Source organism: Pogoniulus pusillus, chromosome 22, assembly GCF_015220805.1.
Source record: "Pogoniulus pusillus isolate bPogPus1 chromosome 22, bPogPus1.pri, whole genome shotgun sequence".
In the NCBI taxonomy this organism is placed as follows: Eukaryota; Metazoa; Chordata; class Aves; order Piciformes; family Lybiidae; genus Pogoniulus; species Pogoniulus pusillus.
The window spans coordinates 8,109,479-8,132,067 of record NC_087285.1 but is presented as its reverse complement, the minus strand read 5'-3'; the positions used below and the strand labels follow the sequence as shown (position 1 = coordinate 8,132,067).

The 22,589-nt window shown below is 40.3% G+C and overlaps 1 protein-coding gene across 3 annotated transcripts in view; it reads left to right on the top strand.

Annotated features, from left to right (window-relative positions):
• SLIT3 (slit guidance ligand 3) overlaps positions 1-22,589 on the top strand; it is a 525,031-nt gene that overhangs the window by 329,572 nt on the left and 172,870 nt on the right. For all 3 annotated transcript variants that reach the window (XM_064161620.1, XM_064161622.1, XM_064161621.1), the window contains exons 9-10: positions 1,564-1,727; positions 12,488-12,629. In XM_064161620.1, the coding sequence (XP_064017690.1) occupies positions 1,564-1,727; positions 12,488-12,629 (306 nt within the window). The remainder of the gene's footprint in view (positions 1-1,563; positions 1,728-12,487; positions 12,630-22,589) is intronic.

Below are 22,589 nucleotides of genomic sequence, written 5' to 3'. Positions count from 1 at the left end.
CACTGAAAAGCAGCCTCTTTTTATGAAATCCTGGTTCATCACTCATGCTGCCATACTAGGATGCAGGGAATAGCATGGCATGACCTTTCTTTCAGTTCCAGAAGGAAGATAGCTCTGGTAGGAAGAGATAGTTCTTTGAGGATTTAATTTAAATGCTTACTCTATAAGTTAGAGAAAGTCCTACTTCATATTTTGGACTTGATAGTATTTGTTCTCTTCTCTTCTCTGTGTAAATATTTTTATTTATTCTTTCAGTCAACAAAAAGTGTTCCAGGCAGATTTCCAGGCAGTTAAGCCAGAGTTCTACTAAGATGTTTTGTTCTTATAATTGCAGTGTCAATCAGATAGCTTCATTATGCCTAAACACAAGGTCTTATAGGCATCACTCTAAGACAATTACATTTCACAGTGCATTTTCCATCTTTACAGGATAAGCTCTTAGCTCCAGATCTGTAGTGTTTTACTGTGACTGCCCACCCCAGACATACAAATCTGAGGACTTTCAGTCTGGAGGCCCCTGCTGAGCTGTGCTGTTACTGTGTAATATGAAGATCTCACAGATAGTTAATTTTTTGGTGGATGGACAAGGCTAAAACCTGTGCACAGCAATTGTGTGGGGTTCTTTAAACCTAATGTCTCTAATATTAGTGAATAATGCTTTGTCTAACCATTTCTGACAATTTTTTTTTGGTCTGTTTTATCATTTCAGTTTTGATACAACACTGCAAATGTATGACTCATTACAAGGAATGAAATAATTCATGTCCTGGGCTTTTGTATTGACCTGAAGTTTGGTAGCTATAAAAATGACCAGATTTCATTCCCTGAATACATCATTATTTTGCAGACCTCCTCCCACAATGTGATAATATTTCTGGAAATCTCTAGTGCCAGGCATGAAGAAGGCTAGGAAGGGAACTGTCTGGCTAGATCTTCTGTCACAGAGAACAGCCTCAGCGTTGCTGTGTGGCATGATCCTGTCATGGTCCCGTTTTTTGTCACAAGTTGAAAATTCCTGTCTAGAACCTACATATGTGTTAAATTGCCACAGAAAAGAGCATGGATGCAGGCACCACAGGAACACAGAAGGCAGCAATAGCCTCCAGTGTGTGAGGCTTCTGTCTCCCTCCAAAGGAGGGAAGAATCACCTGTCCTCCTGTGTTTCACCCTGGTCCTTGTGTTTATGCAAGCTGTGCTTTGGATTCGCTCAGTCACATTCGTGCAGTTATTTCAGAAATAAGCCACAGGCAAAGCAATTGCTTGGAGGAATCTTAAATTCTGTGTGTCCTTTTCTCTGGAGCAGCCAGCTCATGACTATCTGTAGGCGGACAGTTATTTACACTAACGCTCCTGAGACATTACAAATAACAGCAGTGGCTTGCATCTGGATGTTTGTATATTGTGTGGCGGTGCAGACAGTCCAGAACTGACTGAGCTGTAACCAGTACCCTGCAATGATCCTCTAAACTGTAGCGGAGAGCCAGATTCGTGCTCGGCTGCTCTGATTTGTGTCTTACATGTGAAAAAGCTGCTAACAACTTGGGGTTGTTCTGTGTTTTGTAGGCGGCTCCACTCCAATGTCCTGCACTGCGACTGCCACCTGGCCTGGCTCTCCGACTGGCTGCGGCAGAGGCGCACTATTGGGCAGTTCACCTTCTGCCTGGCGCCTGTCAACCTGCGCGGCTTCCTGGTGGCTGAGGTTCAGAAGAAGGACTTTGTCTGCTCTGGTAATGATGACAATTGTTCATTTATCTATCAGCTGACGGTTTTAGAATGACATTCAAAAGCTGCTCCAAGGACTGGAACACCTCTGCTTATGAGGATTGGCTCAGGGAGTTGACGTTGTGCAGCTTAGGGAACAAGAATATTCCAGGGGAGCTTTCCAGTGCCTGAAGGGATTGTGAAGGAAGGCTGGAGAGGGACTTTGTGTAAAGGTGTCTAGCAACAGGATAAGTGGAGTGGTTTGAAGCTGAGGGAGAGTAGGTTTACACTGGGTCTTTGGAAGTTCTTCAGTACAAGGGTGGTGAGACATTAGAATAGGCTGCCCAGAGAGGTTGTGGATGCCTCCTCCCTGGGGGTGTTCAAGGCCCAGCTGGATGAGGCCTTGAGGAAACAAGTCTAGCTGAGAGGTGTCCCTGCTCATGGCATGGAGTTTGGAGCAGATTATCTCTGAGGTCCTTTCCAACCTAAGACATTCTTTGATTTGCAGGAGAACATGAGTGAAAATTTACTGTGTTGTTTAAATGCCATTTGGTAGCAGTGCTGTTTGTTTTTATCATTGCTAAACTGTATAAGAGTAGACCCAATTGTTAATTTTTTCAGCTTTATAAAAAGTATTGGATTCCAGTTAACATTTCAGTTCTCAAATTATTTTTCATACTATAGCACTGCCAATGATATCAACATAAGAAATCAATTAAGTGTGGATAATTTGGTATTTCTCAAGGGAAGCTGACTGGAATATGAAAGAAAGGAAACAGAAAATGCTAATCTGAGTCTGTTGATAAATGGTTGGACTATAGAACATGAGAAGCAGATTTTATCCCAGGGACTGAGACAGGATTCTTAGGGAGCCAATGCACTTCACTGTTCCACCAGTTTCCACACAGATAAATGAGGATGATGATACATGGCCAACTCACAAACCATGTGTCAGTATATTTGCCCTATTCATCAAGTCTCTGGAACTGCACTTGCCTCTTTTGTGATAGAAATACATTCTCTTAAGAGAAGAAGGGAAAAGATAGATGGAAAAAATAGAAAATAATTGGAAATGACACCTCTGAATTTGGCTAAAAGGAAGAGATCTGGCAGAGGAGAGGCAGGACAGTGTGTGTGCTGTGGGGAAAAGTAAAAAAAAAAGGAAGATACCAGACACAAGTTTGAAGATAGCTTTGCAGGCCAAGGGAGCTTGTTCTGAAGTGAGTGAGAGTCCTAACCTTGATAGATGATGAGTCTTGCAGTATTGCGTTCTTGATCTCTGATAGCCTGTGAGTGCTGCAGCCTTACCCTCTTGGTGCATGGAATTCAGTACAAGTGCTCATGCTAGAAATGTTTTTAGGAATGCCTTGTTTCAATAGTTTCATTTAGATGTGACAGAGAAAGAACAAAACCAATGTTGTACTAAGAGAAGAGGACCTTGATCCCCTTAACTGCATCATGGATGGTGAATTAATACCCAGGCCTGGAGGTATGCAGGAAGTCTTATGGGCTCATGGAAGATGAAGCTGAGCACCAATGATCTTTGTGGTACAATTTACAAGAGTGCTGTGCAGCTTCTGTGCAGTCGTGGAGATTTGATGATGCCCAGAATATCTGATAAATTACATCAGAAGTTTAACAAAGAGAAAAATGCGATAACCTAACAGACTGAAGAGAGGAAGGATAAAAGAAAGGAGTAAATGAATTAAGCTATTAGCAGAATCTAATTTTACCAAAGAGCTCACCAGAGCATGTTTTTCTTATGAAATGAAGTTTCAGACAGGGCTTGAGTTCAGCTATTTGAATTTATGACACAGCAAAGAGATGGGAGAAGAGTTGTTTAAATCAGAAGATATAATAATAACAACTTCATGGTAAATGTAATGTGGACAGAACTCTTCTAAATGGAGTTTTCCATGCAGGCTATGACTTCCAAAAAAGAGGTTTTTAGCAGGTGATTGGTGGACCAACAACATATGAGAGAACTCTCAATGTAGGCCTGCATTTTTTAAAGCATAGATTAATAAAAAATTAAAGGACAGAAGTTTCCAATGAGACATCCCATCAACTCTATCTCTTTACCCTCGTTTGGGAAATGAGATGTACCAAAAATGAAATGCATTGGAGGAGCTCATTTTAGTGGAGGATTTAGCAGAGAGCTCAGCTTAGAATGTGCTACTTTGACAAAAATCTACAGGGACAGCTAGTTTAAAGAGGATATAAATCTTCCCCATTCCTTACTACAGTTCTTATTCCTGGTTTTACAGCATAATTTGATTGTGTTTGACTGCGAAGTCAAACTAGGACAGGAGGTGAGTAGCAAACTGAACTTGTCCCTCTGCAAAGGAATTTTACACAATTTAAGATTAAATGAATCACTATAACTAGCCTCAAGCTGGCAGTGAAAATTGCCTTTGCATCACAGTTATAAAGAGGTGAAATACAGTGTAGTGAACTATTCTAACTACAGACTCAGCATTTCAAGCACTTGTTTTTTTATGTCAGTGGGAATATCACCACAGCAAAAGAGCACTCAGCTTTTCCTCTGCTGTAAAATGGGCTTCATCAGAGCATTCTAGTTCAAAACCAGTACTGTTGCATTCATCAAAGCAGGAGAAAGTAGAATCAAAGAATTTGGGGAAGGAAGAAAAGAATCCTTGAAAAAATTACTTATGGTTATTCATTAAGCCCTTTGCAAAAATGGAAGGGTTTTATATTTTTATGACAAACTTTTTTTGGAAACAAGTTTGGAATGCCACATGTGAAGGAATGATCAGAGGGCTGGAAAACCAAACCTGTGGGGACAGTCTGCGAGAGCCTGGAGGAAAGATGGCTCTGAGCAGACCTTAAAGCAGCCTACCAGTACCTGAAGGGGACTGACAAAAAAAACAGAAAGAAAAGCAAAGACTTTTTGTAAGGGCTTGTACAGATAGCAAGACTGACACGTTGCCGTGACAAGAGAAAACAACTTCATGTCAGTTAAAATACTGCTTGCTCTCTGATCCTTGGGGACCTTTTATTTTTACATTCCCTTAGCTGGTAGAGAAGCATCTGGGGACACTGGCTTAAGCTTGGTATCTCTTAGAGCCTTCCAGTCTCTGCTTGGATCAAACCCAATTTCCTTCCCATGTTCAGATGTTTCACTGCTGAACTGACTTCTATTTTTCTCTCTCTCTCAAACACACAGACTCTCTCCCTGCCTATTTCTCTCTTGTCCTCCTCTGACCTCCTTAGAATAGTAATTTTATTTCATTTTCCTCTTATGCAAGTTTTATTATGGCTCTTCGATTTTTCTTCTATCTGTTCTTTACTTACAGAAGCTGAAATTAATCTGCGTATTGATCCATTATGTCAAGTCATATCTTGCGTTCTCACCTCTGTTAGTGGGGCTGTAAAGCTCTGCAAACGAAAGCAGTGCGTTCATGAAGTTAGCCCATCAGCAGCACCTTGGTCTTGTCACTGCTCTCTGCAGGACCCACTGAGGGACTCCACTGGGATTTTTTACAATGATGAGTCATTCTTGTTTTCCTAAGTATACACATGAGGAACTAAATACACATCTCAGCTACACAGCTAAGAATAAAGCAACAGAAGCATTGTATCTTATACCTTGATGTGTAGCATGCTTCAGCCACCGTTGCCCTCAGCTATCTGCTGTCAGAATTGCTCACATGTCATCAGTTCTCAACAGATTGCTTGCAGAGGAGACTGTCTGGAAGATAAGCAGGCAGAGACTGCATGGATTTCAGCAAGTGGTGGAGGAAGCTGAGCTGTACAGCTGCTGCCAGTTCTGAAGCAATGTCAGCACTTGGTGTTGACTCTGAGGGTGCAGGTTGATACAGATTTGTTATAGTTTTGGTCAGTAGCTTGAGCCGTTTTACAGTGGGCAGGGTTTATGATAGAGTCTGAAGACTGGATGAGACTTCTTAGACTAGATTTGTATTTGATATTTCCAACAGATAAGGAATTTATGCTTTTCTTATGTATGAAATACCCAATTGCAAAATCTTGACAAAGAAAATCAAGATGCATAATTTGGATCAAATAAGTCCTAACTCGGTCTGAAATTGATGCAAGAGGGAAGTCATTACCAGAGCCAAGTGTCTAGTAACTGCTAGCTAAATAAACTGATACTGATTTTAAGAAAATAGTGGATTGATCCAAATCTCAATTGAAGATCTAGAGTTTCTAGTTCATACAGTGAAACTGCAGCTGAGGTATAATAAAGAGGGAAATATGGTAGCTTCCTGCTGCTTAATGCAGTCTGGAAGCCTTAATGAGGAAGCAGATTTATTTGTATAGGAGAGGTCAAACGTTCTTAAAACATAGCTGTTACTCTCTGGCCCAGAACACAGAGCTCAGTAGATTGTCTTGCTCCATTTTTCTCCTAATAACTTTACACCATATTGTTGAGGACACAACCGGCAATGAGTAACTAATAAAGAGGCACTCCTCAAGCTCAGTACCATAATGAGAACATTCAGAAGGTGCCAAAGGAAAAGTGTGTGGGGAGAGGAACTCCCCTCCATCTGCTCCTATTTAGAAGACTGTCTGCAGTAGTCTATCTGAATAACTAGCAGTAGGTCTGCTATTTTCAACATAGGGCATGGAGGGACTGTCAGCATGGAAGATTGGTGCTCCCTGGAAACTGAAGAGGAGGGAGGACTCTTTGCTAATGGTGCAGATTGTGCTAGTGATGGGCAGTAGCAGTTGCTCCTGAGGAAGCAGAGGGATTTCTCTCCATTCAGTCCATCCCAGTTCATGCAGAAAAGGGCTGCTAATGGCCCTCAGCTCTCATGATCAGAGGAAGCTGGATAAATAAAGTGGCAGGAGGAGGTTTTTTCTCTGTATGTGTGCAAGTGAGTGGTCATTTTCTCCTGTGGGGAACATCCACAGCTGTTTTACTGCTTTTAGAAATGAGATTAACCATTTCATCTAACTTTGACCTCTTTCCTAAAGAGTGAACTCTGACTCATGTTAAATAAACAGCTTCTTTTTGTCTGTTAGGTTGGTTCATGCTGTCTGTGACCCTCAGCTAACCCACTAAGTGTTCTTACAATGGAGTTGGTGCAGGACTTTTAGAGCTTTTTGGATAAAACTGTGCCTAAAGTTTGGTCTCAGAAAACTTGTGTGGAACTGTGGCATAATTTTACACAATACTCTAGCACTGAGTTGTGTGGTTCCATACTGTAAGAATTTGCTTCTTGAGTAACATGTTTGATTCCGTGTATGGTACTTTCTGTTTGTGGGATCTTGCAGATCTGAGGTATGAATATGTATTTATTGAGGCAGTTAATATTTTTTTGAAGAACCATAGCTGAAATTTGGCTTTAAACTACAGTAAACTTAGGAGTTTATCCTAAAATGATGTCCAACCTTTTCAATATAATTACTTCTTTTTTTCTGGAATTCTCATTTTCCCAAAGCAATACATTAGCTATTTAGTGCTTGTTTAATGCTTATTTAATGATGGCAGGTTGGGGTATAATTATTCAGCCATTGAGCTTTTGAACTGTTGCTGTAAGAATAATGACATGATTAGTTTTTATTTTCATGCCCAAACTCAGTGGTTTGTTTTGTTACTAGTAAGTTGGTATTACTTTGCTATACAAAAGAAAGGTGGCATGATGGTCTGTCCTGCCAGGGGTCATCACCACAGCCTTATTTTGAGCAAATTCTGAGAGGAGTGGTTTTAAACAAGAAGGAGCAGAATTGGCTGTAAGAGCACAGCCAAGACTTTTTCTGTTCAGTACATGTGTGTGATTGGCAACACATTTATGGATATTCAGTTAATAAGAATTCATTTTAAAAGCATAGAGCTGCTTCTAAAATGACTGGAGACTTCCATAAATGAATAGGTGGCAAATGCAGAGTTGCATACAGTCATGCAACACGCAGAGTACATTTTTGTAGAGCAAAGTAAGCTTGATTTCATTACTCCAAACCTTCCTTTCATGGCAGTTTGAGATTTCTTTTTTATTCTTCAGCATTTGTTTGCAAACCAATTGGTGTTGACTTTGCCTACAGAACAGCTGTGCTCCTATAGTGTGAGTTTTTAACAGATAAATTTACTGTTTGGGAATGTTGAGAAAAATAGTGAAGTTGAATCAAATAATGAATATTCATGGCTAGCAAAATTTTGTACAGCATGAACTTGAAGGTATTAATGTCATCAATCAGAGGCTGAAGTCACTAATCATAAATTCTTAATGCGGTGCTCAGCAAAAAGCTGTGGAGCAACCATAGATGGAAATATTTGCATAAACCATTTGCTGCATGTTTCTGTAGAATAAACCCACTTGTACAATATTTTCCCCATTAATGGACTATTTGCCATCTGCATGGAATGTTAACTTTGCAGAGAGTGAGTTGTGATTGACTTGCCCAGAACTCAATGAAAGACTGTGCACACTCAAGTGTATTTCAATACTGGGATGCAAACACCAATCAGGAGCTGTACATCTTTGTGAGATTGCATTACTGGGAGTCTAGTAAAAAAATATAGCTCATGTCATGGTAATTGATTTCAGATGTCCCAGCAGTGTATGAAGTTCCAATGGGTTATTTAATTAAACCACAAAAGGTCATAGTGTATCCACAGGTCTGCTCTACTTGTAATGTTGTTTATTGATCAATAATTTAATGTCTGCTATACTTAAAATGATTTAAAGTCACTACAAGTTTTTAACTAGTAAACCCTGTCAGATTTATCTTTATAGCCATTAATATTTTTTACAAATAACTAACATTTTGATGGTGGAAAAGAAACACTGTAAAGGCAGTCGGAGAGGTGAGGAGGTAATAAAGCACACCACTTAGTGTGCTGTAATTGGGTGTCAGTGCAAATGAGATTATTTAGGTTAGTCATTGCAAAATTTATTTTAAATGCCTGTGACATTCAGACTGTTCATTTGTACACCATAACTATTCTATTCTAATTGTAATATCAGTCTATAAGCTGCTCTTAAAAGGCTGGAGGCCAATGAGATGCTTATTTGGAAAAGCACTTAATTCGTCTTTAAACTGCTGGTTCCTGAGCCTCCTCCCTGTCTCTTCTCTCCCTCTGACCCTCAGTCTGAGACTGAATACAGTGGTGCAGGCTAATGGCATGACAGACACTAACCACCATAATCACTGTGAGCGGCATTCCATTCCATCAGTCACAAAAAGCATAGTAATTATGGTTAATCATGTTCCTATCTTTCTACATTTTGTTAGCACTGTTTTTTAAATAGTAGCATGTATAATTGAGTTGATGTTATCTCTTGGAGGGAAATACAATTAACTTGGTGAACTAGTGCTGCTGTGTAACAGAGAAAATCTGAACTGACAAGATGACAGACAGTAAGAACTTCAAAAGGGAAGTAATATAAATGCATCTGGCTTGTCTCTGGCCATTTCCTTCTGTTGCACCAACCTGTGCAGGACACAAACCGCAGTCCTGATTTTTTTTGTTTTGTTTTGCTTTGCTTTTCCTCTGTCTTGTCTTTTGTAGAAGTATGGGCTGCAAAAGGAAGATTAATTTTGTAGATTTCAAATATCCTTCCTTTGGGAACAGTATTGCCTTGGGCCCCTTGATCTATCTGTATGTTTATACTCTGCATTCCTATGAAAATCATACCCAAATTTTAAGAACTTTAAATTCCATAGCCTACTTAGACTTGTTTTCTCCACCAATCCTTTCTTTACCGGCTCTTCACAACTATATAAACATTAAACTGATTAAACCCTCCTGGATTTTTTGTACTTTAATTCCATAGATCTGCTACAGTGCTTGCAACAGATCCTCACTTAATTGAAGCAGTTAATCCAAATCACATTTGAAGGTCTGCTTATAGCATTATTCAAGAAAACTTCAACAGATGACTGTTTGTGTAAAAGCTGGTGGGGTGTATGCTGGATGCCAGATGAGTGTTCATGTGTACTACAGGGTTTCATTCTTTGTAAAGGAGAAATAGAAGCAAAAGTGTTTGTGAACAGTGATAGCAATTTAGGCACAAAGCTTTTTTATTTCATTACAGTTCTCAGAAATCTATAATCTAGATAAAACTATTGCCCATAAAGAAGAAAGAAATTCACCAAGTAGAAAGGGCTGTATTCAACACAAGATGTCAGTCAAAAGTGGCAGTATTGGATATTTTGGGGCACTCAGAGCATTACAGCTTAAATTTATGAAAATACTTCTCTTTCCATTTTAAGTGAAATTAGAAAACTGATTGCTCATTATACATGGAAAATAAAGAGCCTACACTAAGGCAGCCTCTTCCCTTTCACTTCTTTCAGCATGAGCTGTTATTTTTTCATCCCATTAACTCTAAGAGTAAAGACATTCTACTACTTGCTTTATTTTGACATCAGGTTACCTCCTTGATTAACTAATTGGTTATTTGTTTCACTCACTGGCCATAGTCTCCCCATAAAAGTTCCTCTGCTGTAGTAGAACATTAGTAAATGGGTTTGGGTCTACGTATGGGGGGAAATAAAAGGACTTCTGTTGTCTTCAGTCAACTACACATCAGGTATTTGTTCAGAGATGATCTGAAAGGCTTAGTGGGCAGCACAAATAATGTTCTGATTTACCTCTTGGCCTTTCCATTCAAAAAATTGCTGGAAATTTCCATGATACTTAAAAATTCATACGATGATGTTTTCAACTGGTTACTGTTGCTCCCTGCTTTTTGTGCAAGGAAGGCTGCTGTTTCTGTCTTTTCTCTTTCTTCTCAGAGCACTTATGTAATAACCTCCTTTCAAACCATTCCTTTAGCGTAGAGCACTCTGCAATGCTGCCTCTCACAAAATGTGGCGTTTATAAGCTGAGTTCCACTGCATCTTCTACTGTTGATTTAGATGCAGTAGAGTTGGGAACAGACTCTTAAAGCTCCAGATGGCAATATGTCATGTTTTCTGATGTCGTGCCCTAATGAAAAGGGAGTGTATTGCTGCTTCTCTAACCCATGGTGATATATTGAGGTGTTACAACTCTTCAAAATATGTTTTTCTCTCTCTAGAAAGCCTTTGCAAATGACACATCAGATGTGTGATAATAAAGGGTGTATGGAAGGCTTGACCTTGATGCCAACTTTCTTTTTTTCTTCATAGAGAGCAAGGATTGTTCTGCAGTGTTTCTTCCTCCTTTCTGCCTATACCTAAAAGCTTGCAATAGCTTGTTTGCACTTCCCTCATTCTTCATTTTGTTTTACCTTGCACCACAATGTAGGCAGACAAAACCTGGTTGATCAGGATGTAAGAAGAAACCTCACGTTATTATGCAAATGTAACAGAGGCCTGTGTGCATTTTGAGGCAGTATAAACTACTTTTGAAAGTAGTCACATTTAAAATGTTACAGAAACTTCAGATTTCATGAACAGCAGATCTGGCAGTGTTCTTTGTGGTGATGATACTTAGAGGTGCCACTGAGTGCCTTTCTGATGTCGACTTTGCACCGCTGTGTACAAACAGTAACATATGTAAGCTTGCTATACAAGCTGACATTGTTGTATACAGTTAAGGGCTAAACCAGAAGGTATGTAGTTATAAATCAAAAGAGAGCAATTGTAGCACTGCTGCATTGTTAAGGAGTTTTAATTGTCAGCATTATCAGCTTGAAATTTGATGCAAACAAATGTTTTTGGACCTTCCGTCACCTGCAGTTATAATTTATGAACCTGCCCCCAGTGAGTCTTTCCCAAGACCAACCCCAGGCATGTACAGCTTTGAGACAGTTTTCCATGTTTTCACATGTATTTGTGATTTGACAGTTATGATGTTTGCAGTTCTTCAAAAAAGCCCACATTTGTTTTGTGATTGTAATCCACTGCAATCTAGAAGAATGCCTGTTTTGCCAGTTTCTAGTATGATTTTTTACCTCTTACCAGCACATTCTCACCTTCACATTCAGTCTTCTGTGTCTGATGAAGAAGATAGTTCAGGTTTAACTCACCATAAATAAGTCAGTAACTGTTACATATTGATAACCTCAGTATAGTAGAAGCATTTTATGGATGTGTAACTCAGTATGTGTGTGTGTATATACATATTTATATATATATAGAGAGAGAGAGAAACAAGTCTTAAGTGTAAGAGTCATAACTGAGTAAAATTGCCATAAATGCAAGTTATAGAGCTAGCATTAATGACAGTTAATTTTTAATCTGATGGATTGACTGAAATGTGTGTAGAGCAGTGTCCTCATGCCTGAACTTTTGCTCTATAAGTTGCTTCTTGTCTTTCAGTGGAATTCTTAGATTAAGCAAAGATTTGAAGGTTTGAACACACGTTTTTCAAATCTCTTTTTCTGTTTCCATTAACTGCATTGTCTGATCTTGAAAAACCTGGCTTTGTATCTCCAGTCTTTATGCCACAAGAGGTTACCTCATTTGAAAACATAAATCATCGGTGATGACAGTCTTCTCTCAGTATATAGAAATAGCTAAGGAGTGTTTGTGTAGTGGAAACTTCCAGGCAAAGATAACTTTTTGAAATACTACTTGATCTTAAGGCTTATTTTTTAATCTTTGAATAAATTGATGTGGCTGATCATGGAGATGACCAAAGAAGCCTTTCTGAGAGACTTATAGAGTGGAGATCAAGGAAGAAAAACAACACAGTGATCTGTTACACATTTCAACCGCAGTTGATTTTGTAGCACATTATATTCACCAAATCTAAATAAACTATTACCTGATATAGTAAAATGGCCTGGAAAACTCAGGCTGAGGTCTTTTATTGTTAAAATCTCAGGCAATTATTTTTCAAAACTAACATTTAATGTTTTCATTGTCTCAGGTCCCCAGTCTGAACCTCCATCATGCAGTGCCAGTTCCATCACTTGCCCTTCTGCCTGCACCTGCAGCAACAATGTAGTGGATTGTCGAGGAAGGGGCTTAACAGAAATCCCAGCTAACCTACCAGAGGACATTTGGGAAATGTAAGTGTCATGTAATAACACCATTCTTTTCCATGTCTCCTCACTTTTAGTCCTGTGTGGAAGAAAGGCATGTTTTGAAAACTGTTCTGAGCAGTTGTCAAGTATATTGCAGTTGGCCTCTTGGCTTTTGTTTTGATATAAGGGCTCAACCCATCCTTTAATCTAAATTAAGATACTGTTTGAAGTTTCCCTATCCCAAGCAAGATTAAGTTTTTGCTGTATTACATTCAGATTGCATCTGCATCTCACAAATCTGGGATTACATTTCTATAGTCTGGTGAAGGAAATGTGCAGACTATTTTTGATTGAATTGTGTCAGTATTAGTTGATGAATTCTCTAAGGGACAGAGGGGTTCTTGTTGGCATACAAAATGTATTATTTCCAGTTCTTTAACATATGATGGCTTTGTGTGTTGTCAGATCAGATGATGGTTTTACAGATTCGTTTGTCTCTCCTACCTTTAGGGACTGTAATCATCCATTTTTGTATCCATGACCTCATAACTGCTGTGGTTGTGAAATACAGTTACATTAAACTAAGTTGCTTTTGGCTAGTCCATAGGGAACATAGATCAGTTCTTTCCCTGTTTAGGTGTTTTTCATACAGGGATTCTTGACATTGAGCCAGCTTTTACAGTCTACGTAGTACGGATTCAAATATTTGTATAGTCACTGGACTCATTCAGCTTCTCGTTGCTGTAGCAACGTTTGCTACATAGCAAAATTCACTAGGATAAAGCACAAGTTGAATTGCTCATATGTAGTCTGGCCCATTGTGATATGCCAGGAATGTGACAGTTATAGCCAGTGAAGGTGATGTGCTCTGTTGTTTGCTGGTGATCTCCTATACAGCACCACTCCTCTAAGTCACTTTATCAGTTGCTTTTATAATTTCAAATTCACCTCACCTTTGTCTGGATTGCTATCTCCGCACAACAGATTACAGGTAGCTTCTGCTTGATTGTGCACCATCACCAAAAAAAATATTAAAAATAGGAAAAAAAAAGAAGCTCAGTGGATGCAAAGAACAAACAGCATCTTAACATTATTGAGAATGCATCTAGAGCATGTAAAAATGTTTACACAAACTACAAACTCTTATGTAAGCAGTTCTGAATGTCCACTACCTGCTTGCTTGTCTCCTGAGAAAGTTCAGAATGTATTGTTTGTGTTAATTTGCAGTGTATTATGGCACACAGAATATGCCTGTCAGGCTTGGTTTTCTGTGCATGAAAGTCAGTGAAAATTATCCTGCAAATATAAATTCTGTTTGGCATATTAAGAATATTCAGTGCTTAGACCTGGTTTCACTTCTGTCGGATGGAGTGCTGGATTCCAGGAGTGGCTGGAATGGTTCAACAATAAAAAGACAGAGGATGAAATTGGTCCAGTTATGCTCAGACATTGTAAAGTTTTATTTTGTAGTGTTGAAAACATAAACAGAAATCAGATGATTTTGTGGCTTTATGCCAGAGTCATAGGGAGAGCAGAACCTGCTGGAAGACTGTGCTTCAGCACTCTGCTGATGGCAGTGCACCTCGGTGTGAGAGCACAAGTGCAAATGTTCACCTTTGGAGTCATTAAAATAGGACTGGCTATCTGGGTTCCGACCTGGCTCTGGTTTGGTTGCTTCAGCCCAGAACTGGCCCCTCTAACTTGTAGTAAAAACAAGTTAGAAGATCCACTTAGGAGAGCAGCAAGTGAAGAAAGGCTTGGAGAGCCTTTAAGTTAGATAATGACGTAATGAGTCAAGATGCATATAACTTTTTAAGCAACTTTCATAACCTGGAGGTTATTACCCTTGTAGAGTCATAGTACGCTACATAAAACTCTTGGCACACCATTTAATGGTTTAGATCAGTCAAACTTCTTGCATTTTAGGCAGTACTCGAGTCCTCGTAGATAAACCTCTTTTATCGCTCTAGTCCTGCACATATCCATTGCAATTCACAGACACTTCAGGTGGGAGTAGTTCTGCAGAGTGTAGCCCTCATGAAAACATTTATCGCTGGCTTTCTGTGAGCATCAATCCTGTGAAGATTTCATTTGTCTGAAATACATATATTAAGAGATTTCAGTAGTTCTGTCTGTTTACAGTGAGGGTGATGAAACAATGGAGCAAGTTGCCCAGACAAGTTGTGATGCCAGGAAATACTCAAGATCAAGTTGGATGGAGCTTTTGCAACCTTATCTAATTAAAGATGTCCCTGCTTACTTCAGTGGGGGATAGGCTAGATGACATGTCAAGGTCCCTTCCAACTCAAACTATTTGATGTCACCAAGTGCCATCACATATGTAAAAACATATGTAAAAAATGATATTTTCATTTTGTAAAAGTAATGGTAAAAACAAACAAAAAAGATTTATTAACCTTATATCCAAAGACAAAGTATTGCATATTCTCACACAGAGGAAAAGATATAGTCACATCTTTCTGGAAAGGTAGAAGAAACTGCTACAGTGCTTTCCTGGAAAAATCCTGTCACAAATTCTTTAGACCAAGATAGCCATCCTGGTTTATGAAGAAGTCTGTCATACTGCACAGAAATTCAGTTTGTTTGGGGCTGCTCTGGGCTTATTCAATATAAAATCCATCCAGAGGTCTGGTTCCAGCTACACATGGAATAATGATTGCCTTTTGATTTGATATCATAGGCAGAATAAAACTTTTTTGCTCTAATGTTATAGCAATGGGGCCAAGTAAATTCTCTCTACGTGCTGCAACCCACAGCTCTTGCTCTCACTGTTGCTCTTTTCTCTGGAGATTTATTCCCCCCATGGTTAGTATTCAGTCCGACTCTCTGTATAAAAGGTGCTGCTGCCCGAAGACTTCTTTCTGGACCCTCTAATCCTGTGATCTGGTTCTCATCATCTTTGTGAGACATAACTCTTAGTAGAGATGAGATTCCTCCTATGGAATATGGGGTACCGGCAAACCCCATGCTGCACTGCCATTGCATGGGATCCTAAGGGGTGTTACTTGAGATGTATTTTTTTGTTCAGCCCTTCCTGTCTAGCATTGTAAATACTTCTTGCACTAAAATACATTTCCCCCTGTAGATTGTACTCCATTCATAATATTTATGTGATAGTATTAAAATGCTCTGCCTTCCTCTGATTCCACTTGGGGCATTTCCAAGTTCCTTTGTTTGGTTATTAGTTGCATTCAGTTCCAGCTTTCTTGTATTTCCCCTTAACTCAGTGTTTCTTTGTAAGCCTGCGTGTGCCTGCTAAGAAGCCCTGAGTGAGGGTTGCTCCACACACAGCTGTTCCACTGACACGCTTATTAGAGGTGACCTACATTTCATGTTGTCTTTCGGTATTAATTAAAGATCTTTTACTCAGCCTTTTTGCCTTTCTTTGTTAATATGGGTGGGCAGAACCTTCTCTGGCAAAGCTGCCAGCAAGTCCTAAATTTGAGGTTGTTGATAAAAACCTATCAGAGAAGAGGTGACTTGCTTGTGACAGAACATAAAACATATCGTATGACTGCTCACCTCTGCCATGTGAGACATGGAAGTCTGTTGTGTTACTCTATTACACCTCTACCCAGGGTAATTATTCTGAAAGCCCTGAGTGAAAGACTATTTAAGTACCAGAATTTAGGAAAGCCAGAAATCTGTATTTCAAAGTTGCTTTTTCATAATTTTCTAAAACAGGTAGCTGGAATGTACAGAATGCAATTTAGTTTCTTTTTATAAAGCTGCTTGTTCAGTAGGGAGCTGGCATCAGCAGCCAAATGGGCTGAGAAAAAATGAATTACAAGAAAACTGAAGCTGAGGAATATAGTCTGTGTTGAATGTCAGATTCTCTGCCTACAGAGTGGTTCTCTTGTGTTTTTCAGAGGAGAAATGAATGGTGTTTGTTATAGAGAAACACTTGAGAGTAAGCATAGAAAAGTTTTGCATGAGTACTTGGATCAAAACAAAAGTCATTAAGCACCTGGAGGCATTTACTGAAAAAGAGATAGCAAAACAAATATGGCTTGATGGTTTGCTGGTAAATGAACAATACTGTCATTGTGCTACGTTGAACAGCATCTGCAAGAAAAGAAGTTTGCATTTATTTAGAAAGGCTGAGAGAAAATGCATGTAACTAAAAGAGGCAACACAGTATGAATGCGGAATGGACTTGACCTTGGAGGGATAGAAGGAGGGAGGCATGACCTACAAACTAGTAGGAGACAAAATCTCCAGAGAATGTGTTTTTCAGATTAGACTTGATCACAACCTCGCAGTCAGTGCCTGTCAGATTGAATGACAGCTCAGCCCAAAAAGACAGCAAAGCTGGGATGTAGCAGAGACCTGTTAAATTCAAAGCTACCAGCTGTGCCTGCAACTCACTCCCCTGCAACTTGGAAAGATGTGAAAACTCTCTTGCCATAACGGTGGATCTCTCTCAGCGTGTGCTTTGGGCTGTTGCTGGCTCAGAATGCTGGGCTGGATGGATTTGAGATCTGGTGCTGTCTGCTTGTTTTCAGTCATTAGTGTTTGACTGGTTTTATGCCAGGGAAAGAAGAGCTTTCCTGTGTTTGCATATGGGGGCACTGGGAATAATGACATTGCTAGCCATGTTCGTAGTGCTTCAAACAGGGCTTGCTTCAATGTGTTTCCTCCCGGGTTTGTTTGATGACTTCTAGTACTGGATAGCAACTGAAACAGTAACTTCCTATTAACCTTTTTCCTGCCTGAGTACACTTTTCCTCTGTCTCTTCTTTAGAATGGAGTTTTCATGATGTTTGTCTGTCTCAGACTGATCTATAACTGCAAACAAGGCTGTATTTTAGGGTATCAATTCTGGACAGCTTTAGTCTCAGAATTTTATTCATCTTAGTAGTGCAGGGATGTCTACCTCTGCCTTTGTGTTTTGTAAAATTTAAGAGTCTGTTCTGAGTGAAAACAGTGGACAGACCCCCAAAAGTTGGTCCTCCTGCTGCTGTCTGGCCCCAGAGTGCATGGTGGAAGGGCCTTATGCTGTGGTGCCCAGAGGCAGACAGGTTCCTGGGCTGCTGGACCTGGGCCTGCTCTGACACTGGGCACTGCAGCTCTAAATGGTCTTCAGATTGTGTAAAATAAGGTTTTGAATAATTGTTAGTACTAGGAGTTGGATTGTGGGTTGGGACAGACTCTTGAAATAACAAAGGCTAACTCAGCTCACTACAGAAACTGTTGGCAAAAAGAAGTCTGAACTCAAATGAGGAAACAACAAAACACATGATGAGAAAGATGGGAAATAAATGAAATAAAGACAGATTGATAAAATGAGTCTGAGAAAATGATGAATGTTTGGTAATAAGCCCTGAGATTGCTGGTGATGAACCTGGGGCACAAAGTCTGCAAGTGAGCTTTGGGGATGTGGCAAGAAAGCTGGGATGCTGAGTGGCATGGATGGGGACTGGGAAGGCTGAGGTGAGGGGCCAGGACGGGGTGTTACAGGTGAAGGTGAATCTAAGGAGTCTGTTTCCATCAGAAAACACAGGTATCCTCCAGGGCCTTCCTGCCTTGTCATCATGTACTTGAGAAACTGAACGACAATTGGTATCTTTGTCCCCATGCACTAGTGACTGTGTAGGGATTCACTGCCTTAACTGCTGTTCTTTCAGTTAGACACACATGCAGAGGTCTGGGTGATGTATTTTTGTTACACACAAGTTTCCTCGTGGTGGGATTAGCTATTTCAGCTTTTGGTTTTGAATTCATTAAATTAAGGGTATTTTAAAAAGAGAGAAAGAAAATGCCAAAGATAATGTTTGTAGCTGCAGGGTTCATTCACTGCTTCTGTATGTAGTATGCACGTTCATTACAGCATAGCCCCGCGTTGCTAAGTTTCCTGTTGTCTAGGGATGCAGCAGGGTGGTGTAGCAAGAGAGCCTGTGTATGCAGGATCTGTTTATTTGTTGCAGAAACAGGAAAATTGTGAAATGGGGGCCATGGGTAAGATAAGCTCATGAATGCTGCTCAGAGACATGGCTTGCATCTCTTCTTGCCAGTGGTTTTTTTAATTGGTTCTGGGCAAGTGAGTTGCACAAACTTCTCATGGGTGGTCACTGGTGATGTAATCCCTGGTTTCTGGCTGACTCTGCTGAGATATTCAGAAGTGCTGAGGAGTCACAGCTGTAGCAGAAGTCAACAGGAGCTGTGCTTTGAACACATTGTGCTGTGCAGCATTAATTACTTTGCAGATGATTGGGACTTAAGAATCAAACTCCAGAATCTAAAGTATATCCTTAGATCTTGAAACTGATCTTGAACTCAGACCTATGCTATTTCTTATTAATCTTGCTTTGTCACCTTTACAATATTCTGTCTGGTGAAAGTGAAAGAAATGTGATTATATAAACAAAGAATAATATTGGATAGGATGTATCCAAATCAGTAATGAGGAACTCCTGTTTAAATGCTGATGGAGTTGCTCCAGACAGAATCTGAACAAATCACTGGATGCCACAAAAATCCAGGAGTGGAATCCATGTTTCTGCTGTGTTTGCTATACCCCAACAAATGCACATGAACATGGGTGCACTGCTTGAATGAAGTTAGGCTACATTTCAGCAGCAGGGACTTGGAAACTGCCACATCTCTCCAACCTAATGACTCTTTGTCCTGGTTTTGTATTCACAGCCACGTGTCTATATGCAGGTAAAATTCATCTGCAAACTCTAACTTCAAGTTCATGTGACCCAAGAAATCTTCCTGAGAAGTTATCTCTCTTCAGTCTAGAATAAGGGCAGAAAGATATTATTTTGGATTCTACCCCAAATCAGCTTTTGATTAACCTCTGACATCCTCACTGGTTGTACCCATTGATGCTGGCTACAGGAGAGCTCACCTGGAGTCCCTGCTATTGTGTCTGGACACAACCCACAGGGTTCAGGCTGTGGCAGGCCTGCAGTGAGAGGGAGCTCAGGCACCAGCAGCAAGCTGGGAAAATAAATTAATAAGGCTGGCAGGAGAAATAACAATGAAGGATGATGAGAAGGGTTGAAAATTCCACATGGGAATGTGGAGTATCACAGTGGTGATGGATGAAGATGGAGAAACCTTGCGGTCTGGCAGTATATTACTGTGTTCTGGCTGTTTATGTTGCCAGAGACATTGGTGTTACGTCAAAAACTGTCTTGCAAAATATCAGTCTAAGATTTCTCTGGTGTCTTCCTGCTTTACTACACTTAATGCAACATTAACATACCCCAACAGAGCTGTCACTGCAAATTCAGCATTTAGCAGCAGACAGTTGACCAACAGCTCAACTACAGAGCTGTGTCAGCTTAAATTAAATTCACTGTGATATGTCAGGAGATGCAGTATGACTAACACTGCTTTTAGATGAACACCATGGTATCAAGGAACGTATTGAAACATCTGGTTCCATTCTGAAAGATGTCTTTTGGCGAGCAGAATTGTCTGTGTAGCTTCCTAGGTAGATCTATTTTGAAAAGTCACTTTGTTCTTCGTAGGATTTTGTCTCTTAAAGAGAATCCCTCAGGTGAATAATTAAAGAGCAGTTATTTTAAAACTACAGCAGGAGCCCAACAGCCAGACCCTGAAAATCAACAGCAAACATCAGAATATGAAAGGACGCTCTGGTTGTCACTTTGCATTCATACAGAGGGACAGTTTACTGGCTCTCAGTTCTTCGCTTCCGAAGGCAGACTCAGTGAGAGGTATTTATGATACATAGTAAGGATTTTGTCAAAGTCTTGTAAGAGTATATGCATTCAGGTTTTTTATAGTGGTGGCAGAGTCTTTGGCTGAGATAGAGACTCAAGTTCTGCTGAAACAACAGTAAGCACAGATATTTAAAATGCTGCATGTCCTGCCAACAGAAAGCACTTTGTTTTCTACCTGCCAGAGAACTGAGGGGTGGGAGATGAAGCCACAAAAAAGGCTGTTTGTTGATAACGTAGATCCAAAAACACTTCCTGAAGCAACAGGACTGCAAGGTTTTTGCCTTGCACTTCTCAGAGAGTGCCCTTGTACAGTGCTGGAGTGCCGAGATGTGAAGGGTGTTTCTTCCCTGTAGAATAAGCCACCAGTAACTGCAGGACTGGATTCCTTCCCTCCCAACAAGGGTGCCTCCTGTCCAGAGATGTCTTGGAGTAAATACTTTAGTGCAGCGACCTCAACCTCTAGTGCGTGGTAGGAGGGGCAAGAAAGGGGTCAGGACAGGGATCAGATCTAGCCCATATTTGTAGTAAGAGTGGATTTTAGGTATGGTTCATTCCCTGTAAATACTGGAGATGAATCTGTGGGCTATTCTTCATCAGAGTCCAAAACGAATGATATGTAAGTCCAAAATATGAGATAAATGCAAGATAATAGTCCAAGCAGCTCTTACAATCCAGTTCTCACTCCCTGGCAGGGAAGAATGGTCTCAGCCTTGGTTGTTGTGCACTCTAAGAGTTCCCTTCTTCCTAATATAAATGGTTCTTCCCAGCCCAGGGCTTTGTCACTGTTGGGGATGAATATGCTGCTTATTTCCCTCCAAACAGACCTTAACCATCTCATGCAAATCTCTGCTTACAGGGCAGGGAAAAGCCCTTCCCAACAAACTTCACCCAGATTGTGTGCATCCTGCCAGATGCAAGTGTGCTACGGGTTACTGCTGCACGCTGATCTGATGTTTTCTCTTGTTTGCTTATTGACTGCCGGAGAGGTACAAGCCCAAAAAAGCCCTGGCACCGGGAGCAGGGCGATGCGATCCAGGGAGCACTCAGCTCCTCCGCGCCTGTTGTCTTGCTCCCAGCAGGGAGGTTCGTGACTGCCCGGTGCAGAGGGGCGTTTGTGACACGTCTCAGACAAGAGCTCGGTGGCACCGTTAATAGAGCATGGCTGTCTCATTTGTAGGCTCTATTCATCTGACAGCTAAGAATTATCAGTACTGATGCTTCAATCCCTCTCTCTTTTTCTCCAAGCTAGTGATTTGTCTATGTTATGGTTAGGTAAGCTTGACAAAACATTACATATTAGCAGCTGAGGTGGTGTTTGAAATGGGAAAATTGCTAGCAAACTGCTCCATTAGAGACCCAAATAACAAATTCATTCTACCCCTCAATAAAGGAGAGATAGTTAGAGCCCAAATTAATACATCTGTCTCCCCCACTCTGCAGGGGGAATCACTCTTCAAGACAAATGGCTTCGTCACTCCCAAGGGTGTGAGCTGGCTCTACGAAGGCTGCGTTAGGCAGTTTTTTATCCTTTGTATTTTGCCATCCTTGGTCTAAACAGTACAGGCACCTGATGAGGAGGTGATTAAAAGATTTGCACCTCACTGAACTTTGAGGTGGATTACCATGGGAATTTGAGTGCTTATTCTTTCATCTGTGTAAGTGCTTATTTTTCCCTGGTTTGTTGTTTTGTTTTTTTTTCTCCAATATGTTTACTTTTTTTTGCTCTCATTGCTGCAAACTCATTTAAAGAGTGTGGGAGGAAGGAGGACTTTATCCTGTCTAACATCATATTAGAAAAATGCACCTGAACCCATTGGGTCCCTCATACTTTCCAATCTCTGATCATATACTAGAGAAGAGAAAGGAAATTGTTCTTGTCCTTTGATGTTATTGTCAAAGACTCTAAAATAAAGCTTTGAGAGGCAGACAGAGCATTGCTGTGTGTCACAAGGTGGGTGATATGCTTCAATTCATCTAAGCGATACAGCTGGCAGCAGGCGACGTGGCACAGGGAAACCAGTAACTAAAAGGAGGAACAAAAGCCCCTGAGAGGTTTGAACATGGCCAATTTATTTTATCACTTTTACAACTCTGACTTCTGGAGTCTTTTAAATAGATCTTATTAGGGAATACCAGAGGAAAATCTAGGAGAATTTTATTGGGTTGTGCAAAATCTTAAATGTAGGGGGTAGTAGTTCAAATGATCAAAATTTAGCCTTTCAGGACTGTGTCTCTTGTACAGACTTCTCAAATGTGTTGTAAAATGATTTTTGTAGTGTATTCTGGTGAT